General features: G+C 43.7%; 1 protein-coding gene across 29 annotated transcripts in view; it reads left to right on the top strand.

Annotated features, from left to right (window-relative positions):
* The window catches only part of MICAL3 (microtubule associated monooxygenase, calponin and LIM domain containing 3), a 291,510-nt gene that overhangs the window by 135,533 nt on the left and 134,232 nt on the right, over positions 1-21,745 (top strand). For 27 of the 29 annotated variants that reach the window (XM_053252877.1, XM_053252875.1, XM_053252874.1 and 24 more), the window contains 7 exons: positions 8,145-8,528; positions 10,215-10,422; positions 11,590-11,706; positions 13,101-13,202; positions 15,237-15,392; positions 18,070-18,170; positions 20,752-21,009. In XM_053252877.1, the coding sequence (XP_053108852.1) occupies positions 8,265-8,528; positions 10,215-10,422; positions 11,590-11,706; positions 13,101-13,202; positions 15,237-15,392; positions 18,070-18,170; positions 20,752-21,009 (1,206 nt within the window). In that variant the 5' untranslated portion in view covers positions 8,145-8,264. Of the gene's footprint in view, positions 1-8,144; positions 8,529-10,214; positions 10,423-11,589; positions 11,707-13,100; positions 13,203-15,236; positions 15,393-18,069; positions 18,171-20,751; positions 21,010-21,745 lie in introns of those variants that run through there. The other 2 variants (XR_008307932.1, XM_053252878.1) reach the window with 2 other exon arrangements.

Genomic DNA, 21,745 nt, shown 5'->3' with positions numbered 1-21,745 from the left:
ACAGGCAGACATACCAATACCTTGGAAACCTGGCAGGCATCTGCCTTCTCTTGTAGTCCCTGTGATCTCTGGCTTGCTGCCCCCAACTTTCAAGAGCTTTAGGGGCCTGGCTATTCTTGGCAAGAACTGGAGGAGGTGGAGGTGGATGGAAATCACTGAAGCTACATGCAAAAGGAAACTCTGACTGTTATGCAGATGCCATTCTTCCTCATCTCTTTCTGTATCCCTCATTAATACCCTGCTTTTGAGAAACCATGCATGATTGACGCAGCTTGTGGGAAAATCACACCACACACTTCACAGCTTGCCTACAATAAAAGCAAACAAAAGTCTAACGGATATATCATGGCAGAAGCTTTTGTAGACCAGACAGCTTCACCAGATGCATTATAAGTGTATCTGTTGGTTTACACATGTGTGCATTCTCTTGATTTTTGTAGCGGAGACAATTTTTTGATCTTCTGTTCTCTCTCTCTCTCTCACACACACACACACACACACACACACACACACACACACACACACACACACATACACACAGCCCAAGAGCTACAAAATTCCTCCAAATTCATTTGGTAAAGTAGAAAAACAAGAAGAGACATTGATAAACTAAGTTTAGCTTGTTTTGCTCTGTGGTCCTCGGCACTAAACAGCAGAATGTTCTTCTGTTGCTATAAAAAGCATTTTGTCAGCAACAGAGGTGTACAAGTGTAACTTGATTCCCTAAAGTAGTTTTGGGAGTGGGCAGAATCTCGAAGAGGATTCAAGACTGCACTTTTTATTCTTTATTGATTGATCAGAAAGAACTATTGGTTCCTAGTTCTGCTCTTAAAAACAAAAACAACTAATGTTGACTTACAGATAAGCAGGAATTGAAAGAGTCTGAAAAATCCTATCGTGATATGTACAAAGGAGTGGCATATATATGCTAATTTTGTAGCAATTATTACACTACTGACATACATGGAGGTTTACATAACAGCATATTCTTCTCAGAGGCCCTGTATGAAAGCAAAGGTTTGGGCCCTGCAGAAATATTTGTGTGAACAAATGTCTCAGGAGTAATTTCTTTTTAAATATGTCTGACAGTACAGAGAGGTGAATTGAGGTGGTGACATTGCTAGACGCTGGAAAAGGCCTGAGAATGACCTAGGAAAACACTTTATTTGCAACAAAAACACTCTCCCTATTGTTAGTAACTCAACTGTCAAAGTAGGACAAGAAAAATGTGAGGTTGGAAGAAGGTGCCTGAGATCATTCAACAAAGGCTGTGCCGTGGTGCCCTGACAAAGGCTGCTACCTTCTGTGCTGTAAAGTTAACACCAGGGGTATAAGATTTGCTGAAGGAAGTGGGTGCTGCAAGGTTATCCCATTTTCTGTGATTCAGTAGCATTGACTATTACTTTCCAAATGGTCAGAGTCGATCTGATGGATGGAATTAGGCTGTTGATTCTATGGTTTCTGGAGTACCAGCTTGCTCTTGGTGTCCACCTTCAGGTGTTGTGGATTGTATTGAATGGATACAGACTAAAAGACTGTACCAAACAGTGTTCCCTCTAATTTTTTTTCATCTCTGTGTGGAATGAGTTTTGTTTTGGGTGGCAGTACCAAGGCAGTGTGTGCACACGTGCATTCAGAGTGGGGCTTTCCTGATTTAGATTCCTGGATCTAAAATTAGCTGAGTGGACATAAAAAAACTTGTGAGCACACACGCACATGCCTTAGAGGGAACACTGATACCAAACGATATTGGAGTAACTTTGTGGTTTACTTGACGAAATCCCTTTTATTGGGAGAACCCATTGTATTCTGAGCTGCTTGCTTCCTCAGGGATGCCATAACAGAGACATAGCACCATCATTATAATGGAGGCCGTATATGGGCAAATTTTTTTTTACCATAGTGCTTCTTTTAACTACCAAAGTTAAAAGTAGCCAAGTATGATGTCTGAATATATAAGCTATGGTTAGGAATTGACCGTAAACCAGGATGTGAAACCATTATTTGAAGTGAGTTTGTAAATCATAGTTGACATTAACCATAGTTAAACATTTACACAGGTAACATTTTGCAATGGACAATGCCAACAGTGATTTGCAAACCAGGCGCAGAGCTAGACCACCAGCAGCCCGTGTCCAGCTGCAGCGGTGGCCCCGCTCACCCCGCCCCCCGTGTCTGACGTCAGATACAGGGGTGAGCCACGCCCCCGTATCTGACGTTAGATGTGGGGGGGGGGGGCATGGTCTGGCTCCCGAATGGCTCCCAGCTCCATTCGGGAGTTAGAGTCTGGCCGGTGCTGCATTCTTGGCGTGGCCAGGAGCGGCCCCTCCTTGCCTTTAAGACAGGGAAGAGCTACTCCTAGCTGCACCGCTAACGCAGCACGGCCATTTAACTCCCGGAGGGGCCGTGCAGCTCCTTCGGGAACTAGACTGGGGCTGGCACTGCATTCGCAGCTCCTGGCTGCGCCGTGAAAGCAGCGGCCATTTAACTCCAGAACAGAGGCCACGCGGTCTCCTCTTGGGAGCTAAACCAGCACCCCCGTCTCTGACATCAGGCTCGGGGGGCATGTCGGGGCTGCGAGGAGTGCGCCTTGATTGGCGGTGGCCCGGGTTTTTTGAACCCGTTCACCTAATGGTGACTCCACCCCTGCTGCAAACTCATGTCAGATCATGCATGAGGAGATACCAGCAAGGCCATATTGTCTTATGAACACAGCAGTGAGAGATTGCCTTAATCATTGTTCTGACCAAACCATGGTTGAGGCAGTTTTTCACCTTTCTGCTTCTAAGGAGATAAGCAGACATTTCTGGTGTCTCATACACACCCAGCTGGAGGAAGACCTTACCTTGATAAGCTATATCCTGGTTTTACTGTATGTTTGGAGCTTAACCAGCATTTAGGCTAGTGCTAACCATGGTTAGGCATTACACCTGCACAAGCTTAGTTGTCAACTCCTTTTTCCACCTTATATAATTTTGGTGATATATATATATAAAGCACTGTAAACAATGCACTATTTCACTATTTGGCCTTGGTCGGCTTGATAGATGATCTCCAACTGTCTGTCGTCAGAGGGAGTGTGACTCTGCTAATCCTTTTGGATCTCTCTGCAGCTTTTGATACCATCTACCATGGTATCCTTCTGGTCCACCTGAGGGAGGTGGTATTGGGTGACGCTATTTTACAGTGGCTCCGCTCCTATCTCGCTGGTGGATTCCAGATGGTGTCACTTAGAGACTGTTGTTCTGCAAAGCAAGAACTAAAGTGTGGAGTTCCACAAGGCTCCATCCTGTCTACTGTCTACAGTAACGTCTACATGAAACGGCTGGGAGAGATCATCAGGAGGTTTGGTGCTGGGTGTTATCAATATGCTGATGACCCCCAGAACTACTTCTCCATGTCAGCCTCATCAGGAAATGCCATATATTCCCTAAATGCTTGCCTGGAGGTGGTAATGGGCTGGATGAGGGATAGCAAACTGAAGTTGAATCCAAATAAGGCTTAGGTACTGAATGTAGTGGTGTTGGTACCCGAGAGATAGTTTAGATCTGCCCAGGATGCAGTTATACTCCCCCTGAAAGACCACATGTGTAGCTTGGGAGTGCTCCTGGAATGAAAGCTCTCCCTGGTTTCTCAGGTTGAGGCAGTGGCCAGGAACACTTTTTACCAGCTTCGGCTGATATGTCAGCTACATCCCTTTCTAGAGGTAAATGGCCTTTAAAAAGTGGTAGATATGCTAGTAACCTCCCAGGCTTGACTACTGTAATGAGCTCTATGTGGGGCTGCCTTTATACATAGTCTGGAAACTACAATTGGTACAGAATGTGGAAACCAGATTGGTCTCTGGGACAACACGAAGGGACCACATAACACCAGTTTTGAAAGAACGGCACTGGCTGCCATTCTGTTTCTGGGGGAAATTCAAAGTACTGGTTATTACCTATAAAGCCCTTAATGGTTGGGTCCAGGCTTTTTAAGAGAGTGCCTCCTTTTTCATAATCCCTGCCGCCTGTTACGATCTTCGGGAGAGGTCCAGTTACGATTGCCACCAGCTCGTTTGGTGGCAACCCAGGACCTGGCTTTTTCTGTGGCTGTTCCAGGGCTTTGGAATATGCTCCCTGCTGAAATAAGAGCGTCTCCTTCTCTGTTTGTTTTCAGGAAGACCCTCAAGACTCTCCTGTTATCACAAGCTTTTAATTAGAATTTTAATAATTTTAATAATTTGTTTTAATGATAACTGTTTTATACTATTATTTTTATTGTGTCTTGTGTATCTTAATCTGTGTTGATTTTTAAATACTTTAAATTTGTACACTGCCTAGAGAGGTACATATCAAGCCGTATAAAAATATGATAAATAAATAAATATTTGCATTTACAATACTCTTTGACTCCATGTGCTCTCCAGTGCCACTTTGATACTTGGATATCTATGGGATGATTCTCACACAACAGCCCCCATATGATCAGCTTGAGAGTGTTTAGGAGTGCTGCTGCACTTATGGCTAGGCTACACTTGCATACAGCTGCTGTTTGTGTGAACTGGTGCACTTATGTAAGGGGTGCATTTGCAGCCATAGAGTTCTGGCATTGGTGACTGAGAGGAGAGCTGGTCTTGTGGTAGCAAGCATGACCTGTCCCCATAGCTAAGCAGGGTCTGCCCTGGTTGCATATGAATGGGAGACTTGATGTGTGAGCACTGCAAGATATTCCCCTCAGGGGATGAAGCCGCTCAAGGAAGAGCAGAAGGTGTCAAGTTCCCTCCCTGGCTTCTCCAAGATAGGGCTGAGAGAGATTCCTGCCTGCAACCTTGGAGAAGCGCTGCCAGTCTGTGAAGACAATACTGAGCTAGATAGACCAATGGTCTGACTCAGTATATGGCAGTTTCCTATGTTCCTATGTTTCCTATGTGATGGCACTCTTTAAATCCACTGCTTTTGTGTAAATTTCAGTAGCTGCACATATAGCCCTCATGCAAAACAACTGGTTCTCACAGATAGTCCATGTGAGGCAGCTTAACTCCCATTCTGGGAGTGCCTTGGTGCATGTGTGCATGCATGCTTACACTCATTCTCCTGCAGAGAGTGGGACTTGAATGGGAACTGCCATGTGTGCTTGTGCCCTAAGAGAACGATCACGTAAGCAAGCCCCAAAGGTGCTGCTTGTTGATTGCCTGGAATCCCGAATAATGACCATGACACAGTGTTGGGGAATGCACATCAAGCAAAACACTAGAGAGCACTGACATATTGGAATGGCAAGAAGCATAAGCTATGAAAGTTTGCCTTGGCTTGTTCCCTGCCAGGAGCAGAAAAAAACAAGCTAGCAAGAATCTGAAGAAGTTGGAACTGAGTTAAGACTATCTCTCTTCCAGTAAAAATACCTCATATTCAAAACAAAACAAAACATTGGCTTTTAGAAAGAGTGCTTTTTACAGCTCTAGAGTCCTGATGGGAGTGTACTCTCTCTGCTCTCTACCCTATTGTGTGGATCATCATGGTACATGATGCTCTCAACCTGGATAAGAGTCTTTGATTATAATATAAAACAAGTTCTAGTAAGAAATAATCAGCCTACTTTTCTTTCACTGTCTCTACAACTGGACTAAATTTGTTTCAAATCAAGGTCCACAAATTAGCTGTACCTCAAATGTTAATGCATCTGCCATCTTGGATCGAGATGGATGACATCATTACAAACTACACCATTGAGGTGTCCCTGTGTGTCACTCACTACAGTGGTACCAAATTTGGTTCAAATAGGTTAGACAGTCCTCAGGTTAGTACACTTGTGCCTCAAAGGTTCACATGTCTACCATCTTGGATCAGGGTGGAAGACATCATCACAAATGACACCATTGGGCATCCCTATGTGTCCATACAGCTGTAGCAAATTTGGTTCAAATTGATTAAGAGTAATGGCAGGAGGGAGGGCACGCCCTCAACTCCTGCCTGTGGCTTCCAGCAGCATCTGGTGGGCCACTGTGAGAAACAGGATGCTGGATTAGATGGGCCTTGGGCCTGATCCAGCAGGGCTGTTCTTATGTTCTTATGTTCATGCAGCCGCCATTTTGAATTGGAGTGGACGACATCATCACACACCATGCCATTAGGACATCCCTATGTGTCCCTACAGCTGTAGCAAATTTGGTTCAAATCGGTTAAAGCAGTCCACGAGTTAGCCCACTTGCCCCTCAAAAGTTTACACGTCCGCCATCTTGGATTGGGGTGTATGACATCATCACAAACTACACTGCTGAGGTGTCCCTATGTGGAATTGGTTCATATTGGTCCAGGCGTTGCGAAGTTCATAGTGGGGGACACACACGGACGGGGGGACACACACACAATGCTGGGTGATCTCATAAGCCTACTGGAAAGTAGGCTTAAAACAGTGCAGACTGTTTTTCAGTGCTCTTGCTGCTGGCTCTTTGTTAGCCCCGCCACTCCTCCAGGACTGGAATACAAGTGACTAAAGCCCCTTTCAAAAGTGGGCCTGGATCAAGGAATGGATTAACCAAAAACACCACAAATAGGTCAAACTAATGGCCCTATTTTCAGCATTTGTAAATGTTGGAACTATACATATACTCATCTTGACCTGGTGTTAAGTTCCTTAGACGAGTATGAGCTCATTTAAAGATCATTGCCAGGAACGAAGCATGCCCTGATCAATTTCCATTCTTCAGCTTTTGATGTTATGCCCATATTCTTTTACTTCATTTCCCTTTTGAAGTAAATGTCTTAATAATCCATCTTCGGTAATGAAGTATGGGATTCTGATTTACTGGCCTTTCATTTTCGTTTTGGCAATACTTCTTTCACTCAGTTGGTGTTCTTGAGAGGTTTTTCTATTACATTTCTGATATAAAGCAGCCTAATGCTTGAGTTCTGGAAAGGGAAGTTTTTCAACTTGTGATCTAATTGAATCTTCTTCAGAGAATATTACTCTGCTGTCAACTGTGTTCTCTCGTTCTCTCTCTCTCTCTCCCCCCCTCTCCCTCTCTCTCTCCCTCCATCTCCTCTCACATACTGAAATGTAGTGAATTATCCAAATGAAACTATTTCACTAACAGACATGTAAACCATATGCGAGGATATTTTGATATGCCAGCTGTTTTATTTCATAGGGAGACTGTTCAGTAGAACAAGCATTAATCGAATGTGTAAGTCCTTGGCTCCAGAACCATGTACTCAGTATTCCTTATTGTGAATTTACTGTCCCTTACTGCCTTTGAACTACCTGGTTGGTTGTGCAGGGTGGTAAAAGTGTGGATTTTACACCCTTTGAATGTATGAAAGTGTGGGATTCTGTTTCACTTAGTGACCCTGAATACAGAGCTAGTTGGAGGTCGATATTTTGAATTAAGAGGTGGTATGTACAAAGGTGAGACCTGGTACATATAGGTCCAGCCAGTTCCATCCAATCTCAGCCCTACTTTGCTTATCGGCCTTGGCTAAGATCAAATATAGTAATCGCAGATCCTTACTTGCTTTGTCTCCTCCTGTAAGCTCTGGAGGGAAGTATGGGAGACCACAGTCATTCTAGTGTCTTAAACGTAGCTTCTACCTATCCTAATTCAGCAGACCGAATCGTTTCCCATTCTTTTTCTTTTCTTTGCTGAGCCACTAACTGGGTCCCACATAAGAGAGATCCCTGGAAATCATCCTCATCTTTCCACAAGGTCTGACAATCCACATCTATTCAGGAGTAAATACTTGACATTAGTATTGTTTCCTTTGAGTCATTTTCTAGTTTTGTGACTGGGATTTCCTCAGGTTTTGGTTTTGGGTGGACCTCATTTTTCCTAGGAGATAAAACCTATAATCTAGGTGACGTGAATTTTTGTATTATGTCATGCTAGAAGAGCATCTGATACTGGATTTGAAATTTAGCATTTAAAAAATCTTGGTTTTTATTTCTTTTAGAAATCAATTTTTTAGCCCTTATAGTTCAACAGTTCATATTGAAATCTCAGAATTCCTGGATAAGGGAGGGGGGCAAGCATAATTTTCAGTGGTCTTGGGAACAGGGCTTCAGTGCCTTTGACCTTCCTGTATCTGTCAGGATTAAAAAATTATATATAATGAATTGGCTTAATTTATATGTTTGTGGATCATGAACTCTTTCTTTTGCTTTTCTAGGTTAATACACATGGATTAAAACAAGCAATTGATGAGCAAAATAACAGCCAAAAAAAGCAAGCAGACTGGAAGGGGACACCTGCCAACACACCAAGGAGGACCAGTGGCTAAGCTGGAAACATGGAGGAAAGGAACAATGAGAAAATGAATCAGGCCCATGTCCTCTTTGACCGATTTGTCCAAGCCTCGACCTGCAAAGGGACTATCAAAGCCTTCCAGGAGCTCTGTGACTATCTAGAGCTAAAGCCCAAGGACTATCGTACTTTTTACCACAAACTCAAGTCCAAGCTTAATTACTGGAAAGCCAAAGCCCTTTGGGCGAAGTTGGATAAGAGAGGCTGCCACAAAGACTACAAGAAAGGAAAAGTATGCGCCAACACAAAGGTAGGCCTTGATAGAACTGGGATCCATTAGATTCACCTGTGTTTATGAAGATGGTTTCCACACTCTGCAGACATGTGGATTAGTCAAGGCCTGTAGCTGGTATTTACCATAGCAAGAGCTGCATGGGAACCTGAGCAATAACCAGAATGCAGTGTACAGTTGACAGATAGTGTTGCAACTTGCACCTTGATGCTACACTTTTAACTGGAATTTCCTGTGGCTGTGAATGGGAGGTTGCTTGATATCCCATCCTGAACCACAAGAACCCATACTTAATGATTTTTAATGCTTTTTTGCTTATGACTGATTTTAACTAGCTATACAGAGGAGGGAGAAGAGCTGGTCTTGTGGTAGACTAGTCCTCTTTGTTAAGCAGGGTCCATCCTGGTTGCATTTGAATGGGAGTCTACGTATGTGATCACTGTAAGATATTCTCCTCGGGATGGGGCCACTCTGGGAAGAGCAGAAGGTTCCAAGTTCCCTCCTTGGCATCTCCAAGACAGGGCTAAGAGAAATTCCTTCCTGCAACCTTGGAGAAGTCTCTGCCAGTCTGTGTAGACAATCCTGAGCTAGATGGACCTATGGTCTGACTCAGTATGTGGTAGCTTCCTATGTTCCTAAACATTTTAATATCAGAACGTACATTTGCACTTTTGATAAGCATGTCAAGATTTTATGTCTTTAGAGTTTAGAGCTTGTCTGGTTCACATACACTTATTGATCATTCAACAATAGTGTCCAGTGATGATGTCCATGTACAATTAAATTGTCATATAACTTCTAATACTTGTCATTAGAGACAGTTGAGTTCTTTTGCTGAGTCATCAGACATTGGGTAATCTAGTGGTAAGCTCAACTAATGTGAGTATGTGTGTGGATCATCTTTAAGCTAGTGGTGCATATTTATGTAGTTTGTCCGCATTGCACTAGGGACGTGCCAGGTCATGATTTGGCTACTGAATTGCAGCTGAATCCCTTTAAAACTGAGGGCTTACACAGCCCCTTTAAAGCAGAGGAGAGTAGGTCCTTACTGCTGCAAACATACAAATGAAGTAGGGGGAACATTGGTAGCGTGGCACGAGAACTGGATTTGGACAGATTTAGATGCCTCACTTGCCAGGAGCGCAGGCTTTTGTGTCCCAACTTCTTACCAACTTGTTATACTGACTTACTGCCTTGCAACAGGTCATGTGAACCCACCCTATGAATTGGACAGGATGGTAGTTCTTCTTTATTGCATATTGTCAAAGTCAGTTATATTGGATTCTTAGCAAAACCCTGTAAAGTAAGAATAAGTAGTAATTGGGTAGCTTTTAGATTTTAAAAATAGCAGTGTCTTCAGTCACTGCTACCTTTATAAAATTGCAGGTTACCTGAAAGTCCTGTTTTTGTCAACAAATCCTATATTTGTCAGCAAATCTGTAAGCTATTTCCACTGTGGGTTTTTAAAACAGATACATTATCAGCACATAATTTACTTAAACTTGTATGATACTGGAAGGCGGGGAAGCTGATGGCAGCTGTGTTTACTTCTGTTGCTTTATCAAGACACATCGTGTCCCCAAAGAGTCACAGAGTTCACTGTGTGCTTTGTGAAGTGCCATCTCTTGCTAATGCTGCCTGTGTGTTTCACTGCTTGATCTCCTCGTTGTACAAAGGTTTGTAATACCTCTGCTTCTTTTGCAGTGTCTCATCATTGGGGCTGGACCCTGCGGCCTTCGAACAGCCATTGACCTGTCCTTTCTAGGAGCAAAGGTGGTGGTGATAGAAAAGCGCGATGCCTTCTCCCGCAACAACGTCCTGCACCTGTGGCCATTCACCATACATGACTTGCGGGGCCTTGGCGCCAAAAAGTTCTATGGCAAATTTTGTGCAGGAGCCATAGACCATATCAGTGAGTGGCACTCCTCTTGCCTATCACTATATTAAGCACATTTTTATCCAACCCTGCCTCCAGGGAGTTTAGGCTGGTATACATAGATGCGAATTACTCTGTTTTTTGCACACAACAACCCTGTCAGGAAGATTAGTACACTCTTACTGTGTGTGGCTGGCCCATGGTCCATTCTCAGCAGTGAACTTCATGGCTAGGCCAATATTTAAACTCTGATCCCCTTGTCCAAAGTTCCAACACTTACTACTACATTAGAGGTCTCAAACTGCAGTTGTTCTGCAGATGTTGGCCTACAATGGCTATCATGCCTGGTTACTAATCATTCTGACTGGGGATGATGGGAGTTGTAGTCCAACAACAGCTGAAGGGCCTCAGTTTTGAGATCTCTGCACTACATCAAACCAATGCTTCAGTAGATAACCTGAAAGGGGAGGGAGATGAATGCTTTTGCCCAGAGGCTCAGGACTGGGGCAGACAGGCTGTTTTGATTTTAATCCTTGGATCTCACATACAAAAGAAGAGGTCTGGGAGAGGCATATCTGTAGCTGCACTATAAAAGTCTTTAGAAGCACATTAAAAACAGCTCATTTTTACCTAGAAGCAGTTATTTCTGCCCACTGGTAAGTAGGCAAGTGGTTATTTGTAGGGATGCAGTAAATCCCCACAAGGTGAGTTGACTCTCTCCTCTCATGTAGTAACTCTCCAGTGTTCTCCATGTGACGAAATATGGTATTACTACAAGTGAGAGAAGTTGCATGCATACTGAGTTTCTTAAATCTCGCAAATAGTAAATCATGTCACATGAGGATGCATTTAGACATAAAGACTGACCACAGAAAAATAGTGAGGGAAAAGTTACCGAATGGCGATATCAAAGGTTAGTGCAATAGTTTTTCTCTGTGATTTTTTTATCAGGTTTTGTTTTGTATAGTTGCATTTGGATATGAGCCAAATATGATCCTTACAAAATTCTGTTCCATGTTGATGTCCGGGAAACACCTATGGGTGCTTTTCAGTCACATTTCAGTCATAAATAATTCTTTGATTATTTTTAATTTTAAAAAGCCATTTTAGGAGATTGATACTCAGCAGCTTGCAATCAGTGAGTGAAACATAAAAAACTTAATGTGAAGAACTTGTCATTGTTATCTGCTCCCTGTCTTGCAGGTATTCGTCAGCTCCAGCTGATACTCTTGAAGGTCTCCTTAATCCTAGGTGTTGAGATCCATGTCAATGTGGAGTTCCAGGGCCTTGTCTACCCACCAGAGGACCAGGAGAATGAGAGTAAGTAGACCTGGTATTCGTGGCAAATTGTCATGTCTCCTTAGCCACATGGCTAGCATGTCACATGAAGTGACTCTTACTCTGTGGGAGCTGGGCAGAGGATGCTTGAGAGCCAGTAGGTCTTTGAGAGAGTCGGGAGTGGTTGGCAAGGTCAGCTCCCAGGGAGACAAGGCTGGAGGTTGGCCCATTCTGACAGAGCAGGTCTCCTGGAGTCAGGCTGAAGTCTAGGAACCAAGGCTGAGGTGTGAGATCAGAGCCAAGGCACTGGGAACAGAGCACCCAGTATGTGAGCTGTTGAACCAGCAAGTTCTCACTGAAGACTGAGGCTTAAACAGAGTCTCCACCCTTCATGGAGCCTCTTGGGGCTAATTCCCTGCAGCTGGCTTGAGTAGTCCCTTCTTGGCTGAGCTGGCAGGCTGCCAAACTTGCGTTCCTATGCCATTGCTGATGTTCCGCTCGGGTTCGCTGTTCATATGCTTCTGGTGGAGAAGGTAGTGACTCCCTTGGGGGAGAGTTGGAGGACTCCCTTGGGGGAGAGTTGGAGGATACGCTTCCTCAATGGGTGTATCTAGAATGGAGCTGGGTCCTGGGGACTCCACTAGTTCAGGGGCCTCTGGATCCATTTGTGTCTCTTCCTCCATTTCCTGCCTGTGGTTGTTGCTGGAACATAGGAAGTTGCCTTATTACTGAGTCAGACCATAGGTCCATCTAGCTCAGGATTGTCTACCCAGACTGGTAGCGGCTTCTCCAAGGTTGCAGGCAAGAATCTCTCTCAGCCCTATCTTGGAGATGCCAAGGAGGGAACTTGGAACCTGGATACTCTTCCCAGAGTGGCTCCATCCCCTAAGGAGAATATTTTAACAGTGCTCACACATCAGGTCTCCCATTCATATGCAACCAGGGCAGACCCTGCTTAGCTAAGGGGACAAGTCATGCTTGCTACCACAAGACCAGCTCTCCTCTCCAAACTGGGTGGCTCCTAGGAGTGCAGGTCTTTGGAGAGCTCCTCCAGGTTCTGTCTAGTATCAGGGCTAGAGGCTTTATGGTCTCCCATCATGGTTTCAGCTGTCCTGGCATTGGTGTCTGGGACTCCTCATCTGAGGAGTCATTGGGGGTAATCCTGACACAAGTTCGGAAGGACTAAAGACGGAGGCTTGTGTTGCTGGGTGGCGGGGTCTCTTGTGTCACCACAGCAGTATGGCTACTGTTTCCACATGGCTTCTCTATGTTGCTCCAACAATTCATGGACTGGAAGAAGCCAGATGGGAGAGGCAGCTGACAACAGCTACATCCACACCAGCATTGCAAGACTTAGTGAAATGTGATCTGAATCTCTATGTATGGCCACGTTGAAAGCTCTGTAGATACCTTGGTAACATAGAATTTGTCCACAGGGATAGGTTGGCGCGCACAAGTCCACCCGAAAACACACCCAGTATCAGAATACGAGTTTGATGTGATCATTGGAGGAGATGGAAGGCGGAACACGCTGGAAGGTAATTGCTGTTGGCACTTATAGCAGTGGAGAGCCAATCCTTCTCATATCTAGTCATCTTTATGCCCTTTCCTGTTGGTATGCTTGACAAAGAGATACATGCTTAAAATGCATACTGCAAGATGTGAGGTCAGATCTGTGGCAGAGCACGTGCTTTGGATGCAGAAGGCCCTAGGTTCAGTCTCTGCACCTCTAGTTAAAAGCAGGTAGTAGGGCTGGGAAAAGACCTCTCCACTTTGAAGAGCCATTCCCAGTAGTGTAAACAGCACTGGGCTAGATGGACCAGTAGTCTGATTTGGTTAGAAGGCTGCTTCTCAGTTGCTGCTATCAAGTCATCTCATTGGGTTATCCTCGTCATGTGCTCCTGGGCAGGACTATTCAGATTCTAAATAGAAGCCTATAAAACCTGACGTGGATAACCCCTCCCCAGTTCTTATAGTCCTGAGTGGCTCCTGGGTAGGAACGTTAGTTGTTATACTCCTGCACCTTCCTGCTGTATAATCTTCCTGTTGTTACTTCCGTGGTGAGAGTCAGTCTGTCTTCGTCCTTTCCGTTATCCCAGTACCGTATTGTCTGTCTGTTATTACCACCAAAAAAAAAAATAGCAGTACTAATGCATTACTGGAGGTGGATCATTTGGATTTCATCATTATTCCAGCTCTGCCATGATAATTTTTAGTGTCCAAAGTGCTTTTATCATTCTTAACCCATTTATCCTCATAACAATTCTATGAGGCAGAGAGATACTCACAGCCATCCACTGAAGCTGACTTCATAAATTAGCTTTCTGCTGCAGGGAGAGGGGAATTTATTCCTTACTCATTAAGGATGGTGCATGTGACTTTACTGCTGCCCATAACATGGATCCAGCAGGCGATTCTCAGCAGCTCCTCGTCAGTCTTTATGCTCTAGAAAACAATTTACATGCTTTTTTGGAATAAATGGGCTCTAACCTACCAAACTTCATGTTGCTTTAAAAGTATTAATCTATAAGGTGCATCAATGATCTTTGTGTTTGCTGCAACAGATTGCCATGACTTGGCTAAGTGTTAACTTAATCATACTAGGCATGCAGCCATAAGGTTATTACAGTTTGCATCTGTCCATGAGGAAAGGAGAATTTTACTTTATATTTATTTGTTTGTTTGGTTTGTTTGTTTAACATATTTCTATACTGCCCCAAACCCGAGTCTCTGCGTGGTTTACAATTAATTTTACTGCGCATCTGCATCCAATCAGAAATTTGGGGAAAGAGGAGTGGAAAAAATCATTTTTTAGGCAGATGCTATACATGTTCTGTTCCCCATATAATTGTGTACCCAATGTGGTAAATTACCACATAGCAATTCATCTGCATTCACCCATAGTTTTTTGGGGAAAGTAATATAAGAAACAACTCTGAAGATTTCTCATATATTTAGACAGATACATAAAATGTTCTCTGTAACATGCTTGTCTAATATATGTCTCTGCACACTTGGAGAAATGTGTGTGTGTATGCTAATTATATAACTTATGAAACTGTGGTGATTTTTGTAGGTCATCAAGCATTTTAATCTGGCTTTCATGTTCCAGTCCAATTTTTTCTGCTGTTCCTACTGCCTTCTAAAAGCACTTCCCCCAAGGCACTGCTAGCCCAGTTTGAGCTCACACTACCCACTCCCCTTCACACTGAAGGTGAGGAGATTGAATGCTTCTTTTGTAGTTGGAGCAAAGAGCAGTTTCTTGCTTCATCCAAATTCTGGAAACTGTGGCATGTACAAACTGCTTGGACGAAAGTTTGGACAAAACGGAAGCTGCTGGCTATAATAAGCTTCAAAAGAAAACTTTCAGTCTCCTCCCCTCATGCACAAAAGGGAGGGGAATATAAGCCCAAAGCTTGTGCTTGTAACTGAGAAAGCATGACTTGCTTGTTATGTCTGAAGTGCAGACACAAGTACTTGAGTCCTCATTTCACATATTCACCAGGCCCTTTCATTGCTGGGTGAGTCATTTGAACCTGAAGCCAGTTTGGTTGTCCTTATCCATTCTGTAGGGTTTCGCCGAAAAGAGTTCCGTGGCAAGCTGGCAATTGCCATCACAGCAAACTTCATCAACCGCAATACCACAGCGGAAGCCAAAGTTGAAGAGATCAGTGGTGTGGCCTTCATATTCAACCAGAAGTTCTTCCAAGATCTGCGAGAAGCTACAGGTGTGTGCAAGTGTCAAAGGATGGAAATTTGACAGGGTTGCTGCAGGGTGGGTTGATTAAAGGCAAGGTGTGCTAAACCTGCAATTTTAAAAGGTCAAAAAGAAGTTGCCAGTTTAAGTACTTGTCCAACTGCCATAGGTACTTCCTAAATAAGTGCATACCAACTGATTGCTATAACCAGGAAGAAGCAAGGGCTGGTAGAAGCTACGGAGTGCCCTCCAAGAAATGTCTCTTGGCTGGTAGATAGTCATAGATACTTATAATTATAGTACTGAGTTGGAGTCAATTGCAAAGATAAAATTATTTTATTTATTTATTTATTTATTTATTTATTTATTATTAGTAGGTATAAAACAGGAGTAAAAAGTTACTCTGACAGATCAGTGAATGACATCTGTGGGACCCCATTGTCAAGCTATAATATAAGGATATTAAAAGGTAAAGTGTGCTGTCAAGTCGATTTCGACTCCTCCTGGCGCCCACAGAGCCCTGTGGTTTTCTTTTGGTAGAATACAGGAGGGGTTTACCATTGTCACCTCTCTTGCAGTGTGAGATGATGCCTTTCAGCAGTATATTATACCTATGTAAATATGTTTTCCTTGCAGTTCTTTCTTTTAAAAAGCAGCCATTTTCAAGTTCATAAGAAGGTCACGTGTTCAATTTTAGGAGAATGTACCCTATATTTGTATTGTTACATGGGGAACTCTCACCCCACTTGTGGGCCTTTAAGTATGCATTTAAAAGAGGCAGTTTAAAAACAGTCTCCCGAAAGTCACAACCACAGGCTTAAATGCAAACCAGAAGTTGCTTTATTGAATACAAAATAAGAGGCTTGACTCTAATGATAACAAGGGGATTCCCATATGACTCAGACACTCTGGTGGAAGTGTGTTTGGGCTCAGTTCTTTACCTCTACTACAAATGTAATTGTATTATAAACAGGAATGGGGAAGGGAGAAGGTAGTGGTTGGTTGGTCTGGTCTGCTTCTGAGGATAGGGAGAGAAGCTGGAGAAAATGGCTTCCTTCACTGCTCAAAGAGTGGCTACTAATTCTCCCGATGGGAGGGGAAGGCAAGGGCTGATCCTCGCCTCTGTGACCCTATCTTCAGGGAGCGGGAGGCCTGTGGGACTGGCCTATGCAAATTGCAGGAGGCTGCTGGGAATCAGGAAATTGAATCAGGGACATGAATAATCTCCTGCATTGTCTATGGAGCTTGGAGAAGGATAAGCAGTTTGGGGGTTGCCAGAATCCTGCTTAAGACAAGGGAGTGGAGAGTGTGTGAGCAGGCTCCCTCTGAGTGGATGCAAGAGGAACCTTCTAACCTAGCCTGACTGTAACACAGACAGTCACAAAGACACTCCAGGAAAGTGGGAGCACAGGGAGAGAAGGGAGAAGTCCCAGGAGCAGAGGAAGAGGGGAAGCCCTCAATACTATCTGTTTGGGGAAGAGGAGACGTGAAGGAAGGGGGAACCTTGATCCTCAGCAGCACAGGTGAAGAGAAATGGTGGATCTCAGGTGTTGTGCAAGTTAAAGGGGGTTCTGCTAGCTATGTTTATAGATTGAAGGATGCTTTGTGCAGTGAGAGCCATATGCTGAAGTGGGGCATCTCTGGGTTAATGGTTACTTGGGATAGTGTCTGGTGGAGAACAATGGGTTTCAGGGTGGTTAGTCATTACCTGGGGGTCTGATCTCCTGCAAAGAATGTAGGTCAGAAGGGCAGTGATGTGACTAGATGAGAGGTGAGCCATGGCTGTCTTGCCCAGGGTCTCCAGAAAGTTAGTCTCCATAGGGAAAGTGTGTTTTGGGGTGTTGGGGTACCTAGTTTGGGCTCTATAGGATAGGGAGCAGCTCCTTCCTGTGCTGGTTTCCCTCTGAGGCTGCTAACCACAGGTGTGGACTCTGCCTTCTTCCTAGACCCCCTTGTGGGCGGGCAGGCCCGGACTATGTGCCTCCTTAGGAGCAGAGGGTTAAGGGGTTGCATGAGGACCCTTTTCTGGACCTTCTAACAATATTAAGTTCAGACTTTATTTGAAAACATGTTTTTAAAATAAAACGTATAGCTGAAACTTTATAAACAGTTATTAAAAAACTTATTTTTTAACCACCCTGCATCTTTGATCTCTTTTTATGGTTTCCTTGTACTCCTTGAAGATGGCTTCTGACAAGTTATAGGTGGGAGATCTGGATTGTTTTGACAGCAGAATTTCTAAAGCAGATATTGTAGCCCGATAGTCTGTGGGCAATGCCTACTAGGTATCTGGGAGGTGCATTGCCCGAATGGTTCATGACATCATCGCAACCCACTTGGGTAGAACACTTGTGATGTATGGGAGTGACTGTTGGAGCAGTCACCTCTACAATATATAAAAGGGATCAACGACATATGGCCACTTGGGGAACTCTCTTACCAGGCTCAGTGCTGTGTTTGCTTCAGAAAAAGCCATTCCTCCTGGGCTTCTTTTTCACCTGTGGGCCTGGTCTACATTTGTTTGGATAAAGCATACCATATGCCTTATATTCAGCTGGGGAGAAGCTTGCTGTCTTTAGGACCAGGTGAACAAGATTACAAAAGCAGGTTTATGTTTGTGGTGGCATAATGTTTTCTTGTTCATTTTGCTGCTGTGTGCTCTTGTGTGTTTGTCATGCAATCACTTGTCTGTCTTGATTCTATCTCAGGCATTGATCTGGAGAACATTGTCTACTACAAAGATGATACCCACTATTTTGTCATGACTGCCAAAAAGCAGAGCTTACTGGATAAAAGAGTAATATTGCACGTGAGTGTATTGTGTATTAAGTCTCTTTGAAACCTTGTGTCAGTCTTGGCAGCTAAAAGGCTCAGTCTTTGAACTATTAGAAAAATTGGGATTTGATGGTGTTGATGTTGGCTGGTAGTGTATGGATTCTTTGTTTGGTCGAGAACAAATACCCTGTTGCTCTGGGTCTTTAAATATTTCTTGCAGTGGTGGGTTTTGGTTATTGAAATCCATCTACCAATTCTGTTCCAACCCACGAATTTGTATCCTTTTCTCCTGCACTGTTCCAACATTCACTGCTGAAAATCTTCTTTATTCCCATAACTGTGTAATCCTGACATTTGCCACTTGCTGTGTCCAGTTTGTAACTAGTTGTGTTGTGGTCTTCATCCATTTTTTGAGGTACTTTGTGGTAGTTTGTTCATATACCACCGTGTTGGGTTTGCTGCTTATAGAATAGAATTTTGGAAGAGAACTTGGAGGGGCTTCTAGTCATCAAGTAACTGTGGCTCTTGGCTTTATTAGCCCCTTAGTGTCCCAGTCGCCCTCTGTCTAGATCATGGGTGTTGTGATCTAGTCACCCTCTGTCTAGATCACCAATGGGTGGGCCATGGGCTCGATGTATTCCTTAAAGAATTCTGTCTCGGTCCTGGTAACTACCACATATTTAATCAAAGCTTGTTAAAAGGTTTAACTGTTTCACTCATAAAGGAAAATAAAGTTTACAAAGGTTGAAAGAGAGATACTCTAGCTGTAAGATTAAATTTCTTTGTGCTCTGTATACCTCCATGCATATGGCGACCAAAGTATAAAGCTTTTACTGCTTGATGATGCTGAGTTCATGATAGATCCTGATCATCAGTGGTCTGATTTGTATGTCCAAAGAGACTTGAGCCCTCAGACCTCTGTCCTGAGAATCATATGGACCCGCTTCCCTCAGATATTCTCCTTATCCATTTTAAAATAAATTTTTTATTGTTTTTGTAAGGATCTGCTTCTGAGTCCTCTCTTTCTTTGTATTACATATTTTATTCTAATTGCACAATTTGGGTGAGTGTGCAGATCCTGGCTTTTGAGTTGGTACGACACAGAATAATAAAGCCTTAGTCTGACTTTTTCATAATTGTGATTTGCCAGGGTGAGGAGCAATTTCCCCTGGGTGAGCATCGAAACTGCAAATCCATTGGTCTTTTTTGGAGAGCTGCACAGGCAGCTTCCTGGTGCTTAAGTGTGAAGACAGTGCTGTGGAGCCAAGTGAAGCTGATGAGTGGCTTACCATAGCCTAAGAGTTTTCCTCAAACAGTCTTTTAAATCTGCAGTAGAAATTAAATGTCTCAGTAAAGCATGATGGGTTTGGTTGTTATTTTTACTTATTTGTACATGTATATCCTGTTCTTCCTCCAAGGAGCCCAGAGCTGTGTATGCATGGTTATGTTTATCCCCACAGCAACCCTGTGAAGTAGGTTAGGCTGAGAGATAAGTGACTGGCCCAGAATCATCCAGTGAGTTTCATGGCTGAATGGGAGTTTGCATTCTGGTCTCCCTGGTCTTAGTCCTATACTCTAACCATGAACCACGTCTCCCTCTCCCTCTCTCCCTCCCTCTCATTGCTTTTTGGGAGCTGCCCTAGTTTTGGGGTGGGTGTTAATAAAAAAAATTGACTAACTTGCTTGATTGAGCACCGGCACTTTACCACTGCAATGCTAGTTGTTCTGCTGGCTTGTTCTTGGTTGTTGCCTTGGGCTTTTAGGACAGTGGTTTGAATTTGCTAAATATTTTAATATATGTTAAATGTAAAATTAAGATAAATATTAAGTGGGAAATAGATGAATCATTTGGCTGTCAAATTCCTTCAAAAACAGTCACCAAAATATGAGACACTATTGTACCTGTAGGTAAAGCTACCGTAAATTTGACTTCAAGTAGTCTTGAAAGACAAGCACAGATGGCTCCTTTTTAAGTATCAGTAGCTGCTGACTTTGCATAATATGTGCTGACCCTTCACCACTGCATCAGTTAGCAATCTGGGTGAATATGCAGAGGACGACTGCTGATTATTTTCATCGAACGAATGGGAGAGGAGAGCTGGGAGAAGAAAGTTGGTCTTGTGGTTGCAAGCCTGACTTGTCCCCATAGCTAAGCAAGGTCCACCCTAATTTCATATGAATGGGAGACTAGAAGTGTGAGCACTGTAAGATATTCCCCTCAAGGGATGGAGATGCTCTGGGAAGAGCATCTAGGTTCCAAGTTCCCTCCCTGGCTTCTCCAAGATAGGGCTGAGAGAGATTCCTGCCTGCAACCTTGGAGAAGCTGCTGCCAGTCTGTATAGACAATACTGAGCTAGATGGACCTATGGACTGACACAGTAGATAGCAGCTTCTTATGTTCCTATGTAGGAGAAAGCATATTACATACATAATGAACAAAATAACATTTATGTATAAAATGAGAATTTTGGAATGTATTACACTGTCCTCTTCCTCTTAGAGCACCTTATACATTGCTCCCAGCCAGACCGGTTTACCATTAGTGGTAAGACAGCATCACATTTACCATTAGCGGTAAGACAGAAGGGCCCTGATCCTTCTTTCTTGTCTGGCAGGACTATGCAGACACGGAGCTGTTACTCTCACGGGAGAATGTGGACCAGGAGGCTTTGCTCAACTATGCCAGGGAAGCAGCCGACTTCTCAACCAATCAGCAGCTGCCATCGCTGGACTTTGCCATCAACCACTATGGACAGCCTGACGTGGCCATGTTTGACTTCACGTGCATGTATGCCTCGGAGAACGCAGCCATGGTGCGAGAAGTGAATGGCCACCAGCTGCTTGTAGCTTTGGTGGGGGACAGTTTGTTAGAGGTTTGTTATTTACATAACTATAGTTTTGTGTGTGTTGTTTTGGATTGTATTCTTTCCTATCGTGATGACTCAGAGTACCAAGCAACAGTTCTGAATTTTATTTTTAGTGGTATCTATCTATCAATATAATTCACTAAGACATACTCATGGCTAATCCCATACATGGCAGCTCTCATGAGATTTCATGAGTTAGGGGATGGGGAGAGGAAGGTGAGCATCCAGCGAAACAAACTGGCGCCACTGGCCACTGGGTGGCAAGAGAAAGTGCCTCCTGCCATGAGGAAGTGGTGGCCAGGCCGGCCAGTTGCCAAGAGGACGTGGCGGCCAGAGCTGAAGGAAGGGGGGCTGAACGGCTGAAGGGATGAGGGAGGGGAGAGACAGGGAGAACTAGGAGTGCAGATGCCCTGTGCCAGGTCAGCTAGTTAGTATTAATGTGTGTGGCTGTTTGGTGTTACAAAACTGGCTCCTTGCCCTGAAGAGCGTAATCTAAAATATAGATGGCCTCATGTTGATTGGAGGGTTTTCAGTAGAAGACGACTAGATAAATTAATCTGGAGAGAAAATATAAGGTTATGGGGAAGAACAGAACAATACGCATGTCACTTTAACTCCTCTCCTTTCTTCTCTTCTCCACCACCCTAGAAACCTCATAGACAGAAATATGCACAATGTTTTTGTTTGAATGGATTACAGTCCAGATCGGAACAAATATTATTCTAAAAAAAATTTGTTCCGA

Source organism: Hemicordylus capensis, chromosome 5, assembly GCF_027244095.1.
Source record: "Hemicordylus capensis ecotype Gifberg chromosome 5, rHemCap1.1.pri, whole genome shotgun sequence".
Taxonomy (NCBI): domain Eukaryota; kingdom Metazoa; phylum Chordata; class Lepidosauria; order Squamata; family Cordylidae; genus Hemicordylus; species Hemicordylus capensis.
Note: the sequence above shows the minus strand (reverse complement) of the source record. Positions and strands in the feature narration are given on the sequence as shown.